The following is a 12,234-nucleotide window of genomic DNA, read 5'->3' on the forward strand; positions in this document are numbered from 1 at the left end:
TGTTGTGGCTGAAACACATGAATTCAATAATGAGAAGGGGAGTCCCAATATTTTGTCCATATGTATGTATGTATTAAATTTTTTTTCATTTTATTTTGATGTTTTACCACTGCTTTATACTGTTCATAGTTGCAGTGGGTCTGGTTTCCCCAGATACAATGAGCACAATGCAATAATACATCCCAGACATGACACCAATCCATCGTGATGCCCCCCCCCCCCCCCCCCCCCACCCCCGTCTGAACCCCGGATCCCCACAGTATTGGACTAGTGAAATTTACCTGAGCGCCACATAAATAGGTGATTATGTAGAATAACCTTTTACTGGCACCATCAAAGTGTGCATTACTTTAACACACCCAACACACACACACGAGACTGTAGGGGCATGTTTGCCAAACCCACAGTTCTCTTTAATCACACTAATTGACCTGGTCTTTAATTAATTGCTTAATTGCTCTGCACTGATCCAAAACCTGTTTCAAAGCCACAGAACCTGAGAACTCGACTACTTGCCCATTGCCACCTGCCAACGATAGGCACAAAAGGGGAACGTAAGACGCAGCAGCAAGCAGGTGGCATGCGTACAAGAATTAGGTGAGTAGACCATGCTAGATAAGATGTACCCAGCCAGGGGAGACTGCAGTAACTAGATTCCTCTTGATGCCATTAGAAATTATAATAGGGTATTTAATAAACATTAGGGATTTCCTCTCACTGATTAATTCAGTAAAATAAATTGACTAACTAGTCCACGTATGTTACAACATAGCTAGGATGATATTAAGCAAGGGTAGGCTATTAAAAGTGCAGAAAGCATTTAAGCAAGATCATTAGGATGTGTGGGCTACTGCCTAAGGCCCTTGTGTCATGCTTTTGAACTGCTACAGTGCACACATTGCTAAGAGATGGGCACATTTATGGGCAATTAACTGTCAAAACAAATGCAATCCTATAGGTAAAAAAGACTGACCTTTATAACATTTTAAAACCTAGCCTCCTGGACAGTCAGAACACAATCCAAATCAGTTCTAAAGTACCTATATCTCCAAATACAGGCTTGTTCTGACTTAGTTCATGTACACACAGTCCCAACCTTTGTAGTAACATTACACTAACTATACAGAGGCGGCACGGTGGCAAAGTGGGTAGCACTGTCGCCTCACAGCAAGAAGGTCCTGGGTTCGATCCTCAGGTGGGGCGGTCTGGGTCCTTTCTGTGTGGAGTTTGCATGTTCTGCATGACTGATGAATCTTGTGTAATGAGTAACTACCGTTCCTGTTATGAATGTAACAAAAGTGTAAAACATGACGTTAAAATCCTAATAAACTAACTATACATCTAAATTATAAAAATGATTTTTTTTTTTTTTTTACAAGAAATAAAAACAATTACCGCTTATAACTAAGGTTTTTTTTTATCTTGGGATGGTTTACATAAATAATTTTCTTACAGCAAGAAGGTCCTGGGTTCGATCCCCAGGTGGGGTGGTCCAGGTCCTTTCTGTGTATTCTCCCTGTGTCTGCGTGGGTTTCCTCCGGGAGCTCCGGTTTCCTCCCACAGTCCAAAGACATGCAAGTGAGGTAAATTGGAGTTACTAAATTGTCCATGACTATGTTCGATATAACCTTATGTACTAATGAATCTTGTGTAATGAGTAACTACCGTTCCTGTCATAAATGTAACCCAGGTGTAAAACATGATGTTAAAATCCTAATAAACAAACAAATAATTTTTAATCTCAATATTTCCTATCTTTTTTTAGCCTGTACTATAAATTATTTATTATTGAGTCAAACTAAAACAAGAACAGTACAGCTGTCTCTATGGGCAGAATGTTTTAGTAAGTTAGTATAATTTAAATAAGCCACATGAATAATTAAAGCAGACATCTACACTATATGGTCAAAAGTATTTTGACACTCCTAATTATTGAGTTTAGGTGCTAATGTGTATTACTAACTTGTATATAAATTAAATTGTATGCTTTTCTCTTACTGTATGGCTGTTCAAGCAAGGTCTATTAAGAAATCGTTGACCTTCAACACATTTGGGTTGATTTAAAATGTCAACTATGAGCTAGGCCTTTCTATTCAACATTAGTGCCTAATCTTAGAAATGCTCAGATTTCCACAAGCACAATCCAAAATGTAAAAACAAAGCCTCACTTACAAAGGTAAAGAAGGTCAACTCCATTTTACTGGCCATGGTATTATTTATTTATTAGGATTTTAACATCATGTTTTAAACACTCTGGTTACATCAATGGCAGGACAGGTAATTACTGGTTACACAAGATTCATCAGTTCAAGTCAAACGTCAAACACAGTCATGGACAATTTTGTATCTCCAATTCACCTCACTTGCACGTCTTTAAACTGTGGGAGAAAAAAAGAGCTCCTGGAGGTAACCCACACAGACACGGGGAGAACATGCTACTCCACACAAAAAGGACCTGGACAACACTCCACCTGGGAATTGAACCCAGGACATTTTTGCTGTGAGGCGACAGTGCTACCTACTGAGCCACCATGCCGCCCAGCCATGCTATTGGAATGGGATGTTCAGCAAGCTCATTATTTAGTGTCCGCAAACTTTTGACCATATAGCGTGCCTTAAAAGCTCTGGATGCTGGAAAACTAAGCAGAAGCAAATCAGTCATAGACAGATCATGCTTGAGTAAGTCCAGGTTTCAGATGGCATTTGCCCTGGCCAAGCCTGTGTCACCGGAATGCCTCCGCCTCTAACCCAGCACACAGCACAGCTGCTGTACATGAACTCTGATACTGCGTTTACTCTACACCGATCAAATTATAGCAGCCATTTAATATATTAATTTACCATGGGTTTGAGATTCTGCCAATGTGTAGTCTGAGATGGTTCAACTTTACACACTCATGAACAATATCTTGTAACGCTCTAATGGAAACAGATTGAGAATGTAAACCTGTGAACCAAGCTTAAATCTGTAATTCTGTAATAAAGTTGAAGACATATATACATTAATGGAGGTCAAAATTAAACCAAAATGTTAAATAATTATTATTATTACTATTATTATATGAAGACTATGAACTATAATAACTTTAACAACCTCCACTCCTCTCTTATTTTGTGCTTATTTAGTCCAACAGGCTTTTGTGAAATCAGGCACTGATGTTGGATAAGAAGGCCTGGCTCACAATCAGTGTTCCAGTTCATTCCCAAATGTGTTTATTGGGCTGAGGTACAAAACTTCAAATTATGTAATGTATTAATGGACCTTGCTTATTATTAGTATTATTATTTGTAGTAGTAGTAATGGCATTATTATTGAATATGAATTTTGTCCACTTTCTTTGCAGCTATACCAGGCTCCACTCTTCTGCAGAGCTTTCCATGCTGGAATAGGAAAGGGCCCTGCTCATATGATTTACGCGTTATGTTATCGCATTTAATTAGCCTGTATATATATATATATATATATATATATATATATATATATATATATATATATATACATATACTGTATATATATATATATATATATATATGGCTATAATGGCCTCATTGTGCAATATTGTCACGTCACTTTACTATTGAATAATTTAATTACTATGCAATCTTTACACTAAAACTATACCTCATGCATAGTCATTACATTCACCAGTTATCCATTTTATGTAAAATACAAGAACTACTCACTTTTTCTGTACTGTTAATTATTTGTTGTATTATGCTACTGGGGCTTTAATGTCCTTCGGTATCTATCCATCCATCCATCCATCCATCCATCCATCTATCTGCCCTGTCCAGAATATCATCATATATAGGTGGGGCGGTCTGGGTCCTTTCTGTGTAAAGTTTGCATGTTCTCCCCGTGTCTGCATGGGTTTCCTCCAGGAGCTCCGGTTTCCTTCCACAGTCCAAAGACATGCAAGTGAGGTGAATTGGAGATACTAACTTGTCCATGACTGTGTTCTATATAACCTTGTGTAATGAGTAACTACCGTTCCTGTCATGAATGTAACCAAAGTGTAAAACATGACGTTAAAATCATAATAAACAAAACAACCTGTAGCCAAAGCAAGTTGGTTTGTTGTTACCAAGCCTGCAAATACAGCATGCATGACGACATTTTCAAACTAAAGTAATCGATTTTTATATATTTAATAAGGCCTTAAATATATTTATATTGACATATTAAGGTATTTAGTTTAGAAGCATTAGAATTAACATTTAAAATGAATTACACGGTTCCAGCAGGAATAATAAGCCCACCTAGTAAGTTAAAGTTAAACCTGTGCGTTTATGGCGCGTTAGCTCCCTCTAGTGGACAAGGAGCTAACGCGAAAATATATGTTGCCATTATACTGCCAGCAGTGCCAGATGTTTCAGATTTGTTGTGTTTTTACCCGAGATCGCCCCACATGGTTTACATATCGTCTTGTTTTTCACGACGTCAAATGAGAAATGTGTCCATATATCAACTCTCCTCTTTCTCCCTGTTGACATTGTGGAGTTAATCTAGTTCCATGAGTAAAGACAGTTTACAGGCCAGTCTGGTCTTCCCGGGTTTAGATCAAATATGTGCGAGTGTGGTCTTACCGCGATACTGCAAAAGATTAGTACTGATTGGATGGCTAATCGGCTTGTCCCGCCCCTCCACATACGCTAAAGTAGTTATGATTGGATCTCTTTCTAACTTGTCCCTACCTTCCACAAAACTAAATCAGTTCTGATTGGATGTCGTCCCTGCCAATCATTTTCGTCTCGTTTTTATTCGTTGACGAAAGTGTCAATTTATTTCGTCATAGTTTTTATCCTTTTATGTAGTTTTTATTTAGTTATCTACGGAGCCCCTTGGTACGGAGCCCCTTAGGGGTCACTAAGGAAAAAAATATATATGAAGAGCGTAATCCGTACCCTCGGTTTAGTAATCCGTACCCTCGGTTTAGTAAACCGTACCCTCGGTTTAGTAATCCGTACGCACGGATTGTCTGCGCTACAAGTTTTACTGTGCGCCCACACCCCGTTTTACGGTAATACAGTTGCGAAGCATTGAAGAGAATAAAGCATCTTTTTACAGCTGGGGTGATGGGATAGCAAACTTATTAAAAAGTCAAATCAAAATCTTATCAAATGCCACCCCACAATCATAAATAACACGAGTACTTAGCTTGTGATTTGAGAGTGTTTTACCTTAGGAATTTAGAATAATAGGATTGCAAACTAACGTAAAGTGAAATGTACAGTATAAATGTCTGAGACTCATAAAGTCAGTAAGTAGAAGTAGGAGTATTCTTTAAGAGTCTGATGGGGTGATTTGATAATAATTTGATTTGCATTTTACTTTACGTTGGTTTGCAATCCTATTATTCTAAATTCCTAGGGTAAAATAGTCTCAAAATCACAAGATGAGTACTAGTGTTATTTATTGATTTATTTATTTATTGTTTATTTAGTGTTATTGATTTGACTTTTTAATAAGCTTGCTATCCCATCACCCCAGATTACTACAGTAAAGATGTCTGAAATGTATTCCATTAATAAAAGAGTTAATGCTCTTAAAGAAAAAAGTGGAGTGCTCTGATAATGATTTGATTTGCTTATTTTAGACCTTTCAAATTGGTCTGTAACAATTCCACTTGTTTTAATGGAATTTTAAAATTTTACATTTGAATAATTTTACCATGGTATGTCTTTTGTTGCCTCTATATATATATATATATATATATATATATATATATATATATATATATGTATATATATATACAGTGTATCACAAAAGTGAGTACACCCCTCACATTTCTGCAGATATTTAAGTATATCTTTTCATGGGACAACACTGACAAAATGACACTTTGACACAATGAAAAGTAGTCTGTGTGCAGCTTATATAACAGTGTAAATTTATTCTTCCCTCAAAATAACTCAATATACAGCCATTAATGTCTAAACCACCGGCAACAAAAGTGAGTACACCCCTAAGAGACTACACCCCTAAATGTCCAAATTGAGCATTTTCCCTCCAAAATGTCATGTGATTTGTTAGTGTTACTAGGTCTCAGGTGTGCATAGGGAGCAGGTGTGTTCAATTTAGTAGTACAGCTCTCACACACTCTCATACTGGTCACTGAAAGTTCCAACATGGCACCTCATGGCAAAGAACTCTCTGAGGATCTTAAAAGACGAATTGTTGCGCTATTTTTTGCGAATTTTATTTATGAATATTTTTTTATAATAATAAAATTTATAATAATATTTATTTTATTTATGAATTTTGCGGCGAGTGGAGTTGATGCCAAAGAGCTCAATTTTGGTCTCATCTGACCATATCACATTCTCCCAAGCTTTCTCTGAATCATTCAGGTGTTCATTGGCAAACTTCAGACGGGCCTGTACATGAGCCTTCTTGAGCAGAGGGACTTTGCGGGCACTGCAGGATCTCAATCCATTACGGCGAAGTGTGTTACTAATGGTTTTCTTGGTGACTGTGCTCCCAGCTCCCTTGAGATCATTGACAAGCTCCTCCCGTGTAATTCTGGACTGACCTCACCTTTCTCAGAATCATTCTTACCCCACCAGGTGAGATCTTGCATGGAGCTCCAGAGTGAGGGCGATTGACTGTGATCTTGTATTTCTTCCATTTTCGAATTATCGCACCAACAGTGGTCTCTTTCTCACCAAGCTTCTTGCTGATGGTCTTGTAGCCCATTCCAGCCTTGTGCAGGTCTACAATCTTGTCCCTGACGTCCTTTGATAGCTCTTTGGTCTTGCCCATGGTGGTCGAGAGATTTGAACGGAAGAAACTGATTCTGTGACAGGAGTCTTTTATACAGGGACAGGACTAATTTGTGTGCCTCATGGGCACATAACCGGTCTGTGGGGGTCAGAATTCTTGCTGGTTGGTAGGGGATCAAATACTTATTTCCCTTAATTAAATACAAATTAATTTATAACTTTTATTTAATGTTTTTTTTCTGGATTTTTTGTTGATATTCTGTCTCTCTCTGTTAAAATAAACCTTCCATAAAAATTATAGACTGCTCAAGTCTTTGTAAGGGGGTAAACTTACAAAATCAGCAGGGGATCAAATACTTATTTCCCCCACTGTATGCTTGCAGCACCAAATCTGCATGTGTATTGAATCTTACTGTTAGTTTGGTATTAACATACCTTGTAAAAGTGGTAAGGCGGAATGTCAAAAATCTGCAGGACCCGCTGGAATTCACCAGGTGGGTGGTAGGAGAACATTACAATTTCCAAACAGCAGGCTATCAGAGAACGGTGAAACATGTCTTGCTCTAGAATACACTGGAAAAGACATGATCATTCAGCGTGTGCTTTATACTGAATTTAAATGAGTCAAATGTAATATTAGGACACATACAAGATTCTTTATAAAGAACTTTAAACTTACAGAAAGGTCACTATCTCCAAGTCTTCTCTTCTCCTGATCAATGATGCCTTCCAGAGTTTTGTAGTAGAGTGCCTCAGCCAGGCAAAAGTATTTTACTGCAAGATCTGCAAATAATGTGCAGACAGGTACAAATATTTAAGTGTATTAGTGTCATATTACTGATCAAAATAGAACAGTAATTTCCACACACCAAATGCTACACAGTACAGCTCAAAATACAAAGCTATTTTTTTTATTACAGTAATTTGACCCATTTTCCTTCTAAATCCAACAACTACCTAATAAGCTACCAATATGCTTTAGATCTTTTGCCCATGCACTCACTGTGTAGCTTTCTGTAACTCTTTATTTTCCAAAACCGCTTTATCCTGGTGAGAGTTGTGGCTGGTCTTTTTTCACCGGAAAAAACTGGGCACAATTACGATTTGCAATAGTCTGCACAGGACACCTGTCCATCGCAGGGCTTTGGCCACCCCTCTAAGACTTAGCCAATGGTGTCTATGAAGATGCCTGGCTGTCAAGTAGCACTGAAATTTTATCCCAGCTCTCAGCGTTGGTGGGCTAGCATAGACTGTTGTGCCACCCTAGTGCTGGGCAACTTTTCTCTTAACATAAACTAATGTTTAAGGGAGATGGCAATGGATTTTTGAACTAGATTGTTAACAAAATATTGAAGGAAGCATGCAAAATGGAGAAGCAGCATAACGGTTCCAATTTTTATGAATAAGGATGATGTGCAGAGCTGCAGTTACTATAAAAGCATAAAGATGAAAAGTAAAAAAGCTATAAAAGCATAAAGCTGCATAAAAATCTGGGAAAGAGAAGTGGAAGAAATATAGTTTCATGCCAGCAAAGTGCACCACAGATGTGATGTTTGCTTTGAGAATGTTGATGGATAAGCATGGGGAAGGCCAAAAGGAGCAATAAGCAGGTCAATTAGTAACAGGTGATAAAAGGAGGATCCACCAGAGGCTCAGTCAAAGATGGGTCGTGGCTCACAACTTTGTGCCAAACGTCATGAGGGAAATGTCAATCAGTTGAAAAAGAACATTCCTCAATGCAAATTTAGAAATAATTTAGGTCTTTCATCATCTACTGTACATAATATTGTGAAAAGATTCAGGAAATCTGGGGAGGTCTGTGTACAGCAAGACCAGAAACTTGTGTTAAATGTGCGTGACTTTTGAGGCCTCAGACGGCATTCAATGACAAAATGTCATGCTACTAAAATAGATTTGGGCTAGGCAAAACTGCTCTCTCTTTACACAGTCTACTGCTGCAACAAAATATGCAATCTGAATCTCTATTATACAAAGTCAAAGATTAACTCTACGCTCAAATACAAGGCAGTTTTCTGGGCCTGATATTATCTCAGATCTCAAACTGCTAAAATGTGTATCCTCAGTTCCCAAGTAATTAAATCCTATTAAATCCTATTTGTAACCAATAAGGTTACAAACTTTTTTGAGTGCATTGAGGTATGAAATTCTAAATGTGTTTATATGCACAAAATGCAATCAATTGGTCAGTGAAAACACTGGAAATCTTTTGCTTTTTACAAAATATCCATTTTTTCCAGGAATGGTGTTTATACAACAGACTTGATAAGATTTCCAACCTCTTGCAAGGCTTTTATTTTCATCCCCTTTAGTTTCGTAGGTCTTGAGAAAGGTTTCAGACATCTCCTTCAGTCTGTCAGCAATGGCCTCACTGGGGTTTCTTGCACAGGCCCTGTGTTTCAAAGTTAAGACATTTTATTTAAATCACAGTCTGCAAATATATGCATATCAAAAACATATAATTAGTGCTTTTTGTGTGCTTTTCTTTAATTTAAGATTTTAATTTAGGGTTTTAACATTGTTTTTTTTTTAAATAAATAAATGCCCCCTTAACCTGCACTATATGGCCAAAAATATGTGGGTACCTGTGCCCATTAGGCAAATAAAGTCAGGGCTTTGTGCAGGTTCCTCACTCCCTATCTTGTCGAACCATGTGTTTATGGACCTCTCTTCGTGCACAGCAGCACATTCATGCTAATATAGAGAAGAGCCTTTCTTAAACTGTTTTTACCAAATTGGAAGCATTTGCAGTTTAAATTGGAAGCAGGCTCAGTTCTAATAAGGCACACCTTTGACACTGAGCTGTTTAAAAATCCCAACAACACTGCTGCACCTGACGCACTCATACCAGTACAACACACACTAAAATGTTATAACCGTGTTAGTGTGATTGCAGTTCTGAAAATGGCCCACCACCCAAATTAAATCTATGTATCTATGATGTACATGTTTCTGACCAAGCTGTCAACTGAGTCCACAAGGGTGGCATGAGGGCCTGACGTACGCCAATGTCCTGTGCTCACAGCCAAGCACTGTGCAGCTCAAGAGGCATTTGCCATTGGTGCCCCGTTCTCTTCACAGATAAGAGCAGGTTCACACTGACCACATGTGACAGATGTGAAAGAGTCCGGAGACACCGTGGTAAATGTGAAATGTCTGTGATGGTCCGGGGAGGCATATCCTTGGAGGGTTACACAAACCTCCATGTGAATGCCAATGGTACCCAACAGACAGCTGTTAGGTACCATGATGAAATTCCCAGAGTCATTGTTAGGCCTTACACAGGTGCAGTGGGCCCTGGGTTCCTCCTGGTGGAGGACAATGCACAGCCTGGATATACCTGAATGCAGTGGGAGCAGCTAAAACACCTAAACTCAAATCATTTAAAGGGGTGTCCAAATATATTTGGCTATATAGCTCATCAATGTCTGATTTATTGCTATTTAGCTATAGCATTAATCACAGATATGTAAGCTAACATTTTAGACATGCTGTGGACATATTCTGTAATGTTGTGCAATTGTAAATGTTGATATGTATGGTCTGTATTACTTAAGCGTGTCTCTGAGTCTCTGGCTCGGTCCATGTTTGAGTCCTGCTAGGAGACTGTGCAGACGTGCAACACCTTGCATTGTTCTGGACACTGGAGTGCTGGTCCCACTCTCCTGTAAATACGCCCTGCCTGTCAGTGGAGTGGACACTTTCAGAGCAGATGCCTATGAAGTAAACATATACTGTAGGTGTCATTTCAGACTAAGTAATCACATCATTTACCTTAGATTGATACAAAGTTGAACATTTTTAGTTTATTACTGTCCAGAAGAACAACAATTGTGAGGGACACAGTGCCAAGTAAAGTAACTTATCAAGCGGCTTAAATACTGTACCGGCATCACTCTTTAAAATGTTCTCATCTTTTAATACATACACACTTACTCTCACTATTTTGATTAAAATATTTGATAACTAAGTACCAGCAAATTTTGAATATGAGATTAACAGCACAATCATTTCAGAAATGTGTTAACACATTTTGCCATTCGGTTAATGGCTATAATAAGTAGCAATAGAGTTGGGAATGCACTGACATCTAACACCCACAATATATACAAAATTGTAGACATGCTAATATTTCATTATTAATATCATATAATAATACTGCCTGGCAATAAGAAATAATACCAAATACAGTACTGACCACATTGTCTACACTGCATTCACTTCATTCATTCACTTGTTTTAATTATTAGTAACACTTAGTCAATTGGTCTAAAAGTCACACTATATGGCCAAGATTATGTGGACACGTTCCATTCCAAACTTTGCATTAATTGATTGCCGTCCCTCATTTGTGGCTACAACAGCCTTTACTCTTCTGGACAAGCATTCTGGACAAGCAATCAAGGGACAGTGGTAGTTCAGCGGTTAAGGTGCTGGACTAGTAATCAAAAGGTTGCCGGGTCAAGCCCCACCATTGCCAAGTTGCCACTGTTGGGCCCCTGAGCAAGACCCTTAACCCTCAATTGCTTGAATTGTATTCATTAATAATTGTCATTTTAGCTAAATGCCGAAAATGTAAAAGCATTTCATAAGATTTTGGGGCATGTCAGTAGGAAATGTGCCCTTTCGGTCATAAGAGCAAATATAGGGTCAGGCACCTTGGCCGAGAGGGTCGGGCTAGCAATTGAGGTTCTATTTCTTTTCAAAAGTGTTTAATAGGGTTGAGGTCAGGGCTCTGTGAAGGCCACTGGAGGTCTTCCATACCAAACTCTTCAAACTACTTTGCTTTGTGCATATAATTACAGGCATACTGGAACAGAAGAGGCCTTCCCCAAATTGTTGCCACAAAGATGAATGCATATAATTAATTTTAAATTAGTAATTGTAACATAAAATAAACTGTTAGAAGTGGGTGTGGTTAAAACACCTAAACTTAATCATTACGAGGCGTGTCCACATACTTTGGGCCAAATGGTGTAAAGCTTGTTGCCATTTTAAAATCAGAAGTTAAATGCATCCTATAGAAAAGTCAATGTTTAAGGAAGGTAATGTACTTAAAATGACCTTCAAACTGGATTGCCTGGTATTTTGAAAACAAGCAGTGTTTGTGTGCACACATGAATGAATGACTTTATACTGCCTGTACTTACACTAAGAGATTTGTGCAGAATGTTGGCAGGACGATCCTTATTCTCCATTCCTTCACACAGACATGTTGCTGGGGTACCAATATCCTCTTTCATTGCCTCTTCCAAAAATATTCGCTCATCCAGAGCTCCTGATGACAGGATGTGCTCCTCGTATGCTCGGTATAGAGATGTCCTAGGATGGATTGATTTGAAAAAACATTCTCATGCATAAAATATTGGCAATTCATGTATATGTTCAGTTTTCATCAATAAGCTTAAAGTGAGCTTGCAGTCTTGTTTTATGCTTATCTATGAAGCATGCACCAGCAGTTAAAACAACTAATTTATTAGCTATGCTAGTTGT

At 38.2% G+C, this 12,234-nt stretch overlaps 1 protein-coding gene across 6 annotated transcripts in view; it reads right to left on the reverse strand.

Moving 5' to 3' along the window:
- Positions 1–12,234, reverse strand: part of LOC134309922 (retinoblastoma-like protein 2) — a 35,476-nt gene that overhangs the window by 11,167 nt on the left and 12,075 nt on the right. For 2 of the 6 annotated variants that reach the window (XR_010011240.1, XM_062991388.1), the window contains exons 8-12: positions 11,892–12,063; positions 10,294–10,457; positions 9,021–9,133; positions 7,403–7,506; positions 7,159–7,296 (exon numbers count right to left, since the gene is read on the reverse strand). Coding sequence is in view for 3 of the 6 variants with exons in the window: in XM_062991388.1 (XP_062847458.1) it covers positions 7,159–7,296; positions 7,403–7,506; positions 9,021–9,133; positions 10,294–10,457; positions 11,892–12,063 (691 nt within the window). In the remaining 3 variants the exon portion in view is untranslated. Of the gene's footprint in view, positions 1–955; positions 1,279–1,639; positions 1,671–3,684; positions 3,995–7,158; positions 7,297–7,402; positions 7,507–9,020; positions 9,134–10,293; positions 10,458–11,891; positions 12,064–12,234 lie in introns of those variants that run through there. The other 4 variants (XR_010011242.1, XR_010011243.1, XM_062991396.1 and 1 more) reach the window with 4 other exon arrangements.

The sequence above is a fragment of the Trichomycterus rosablanca genome, chromosome 1 (genome assembly GCF_030014385.1).
Source record: "Trichomycterus rosablanca isolate fTriRos1 chromosome 1, fTriRos1.hap1, whole genome shotgun sequence".
Taxonomy (NCBI): Eukaryota; Metazoa; Chordata; class Actinopteri; order Siluriformes; family Trichomycteridae; genus Trichomycterus; species Trichomycterus rosablanca.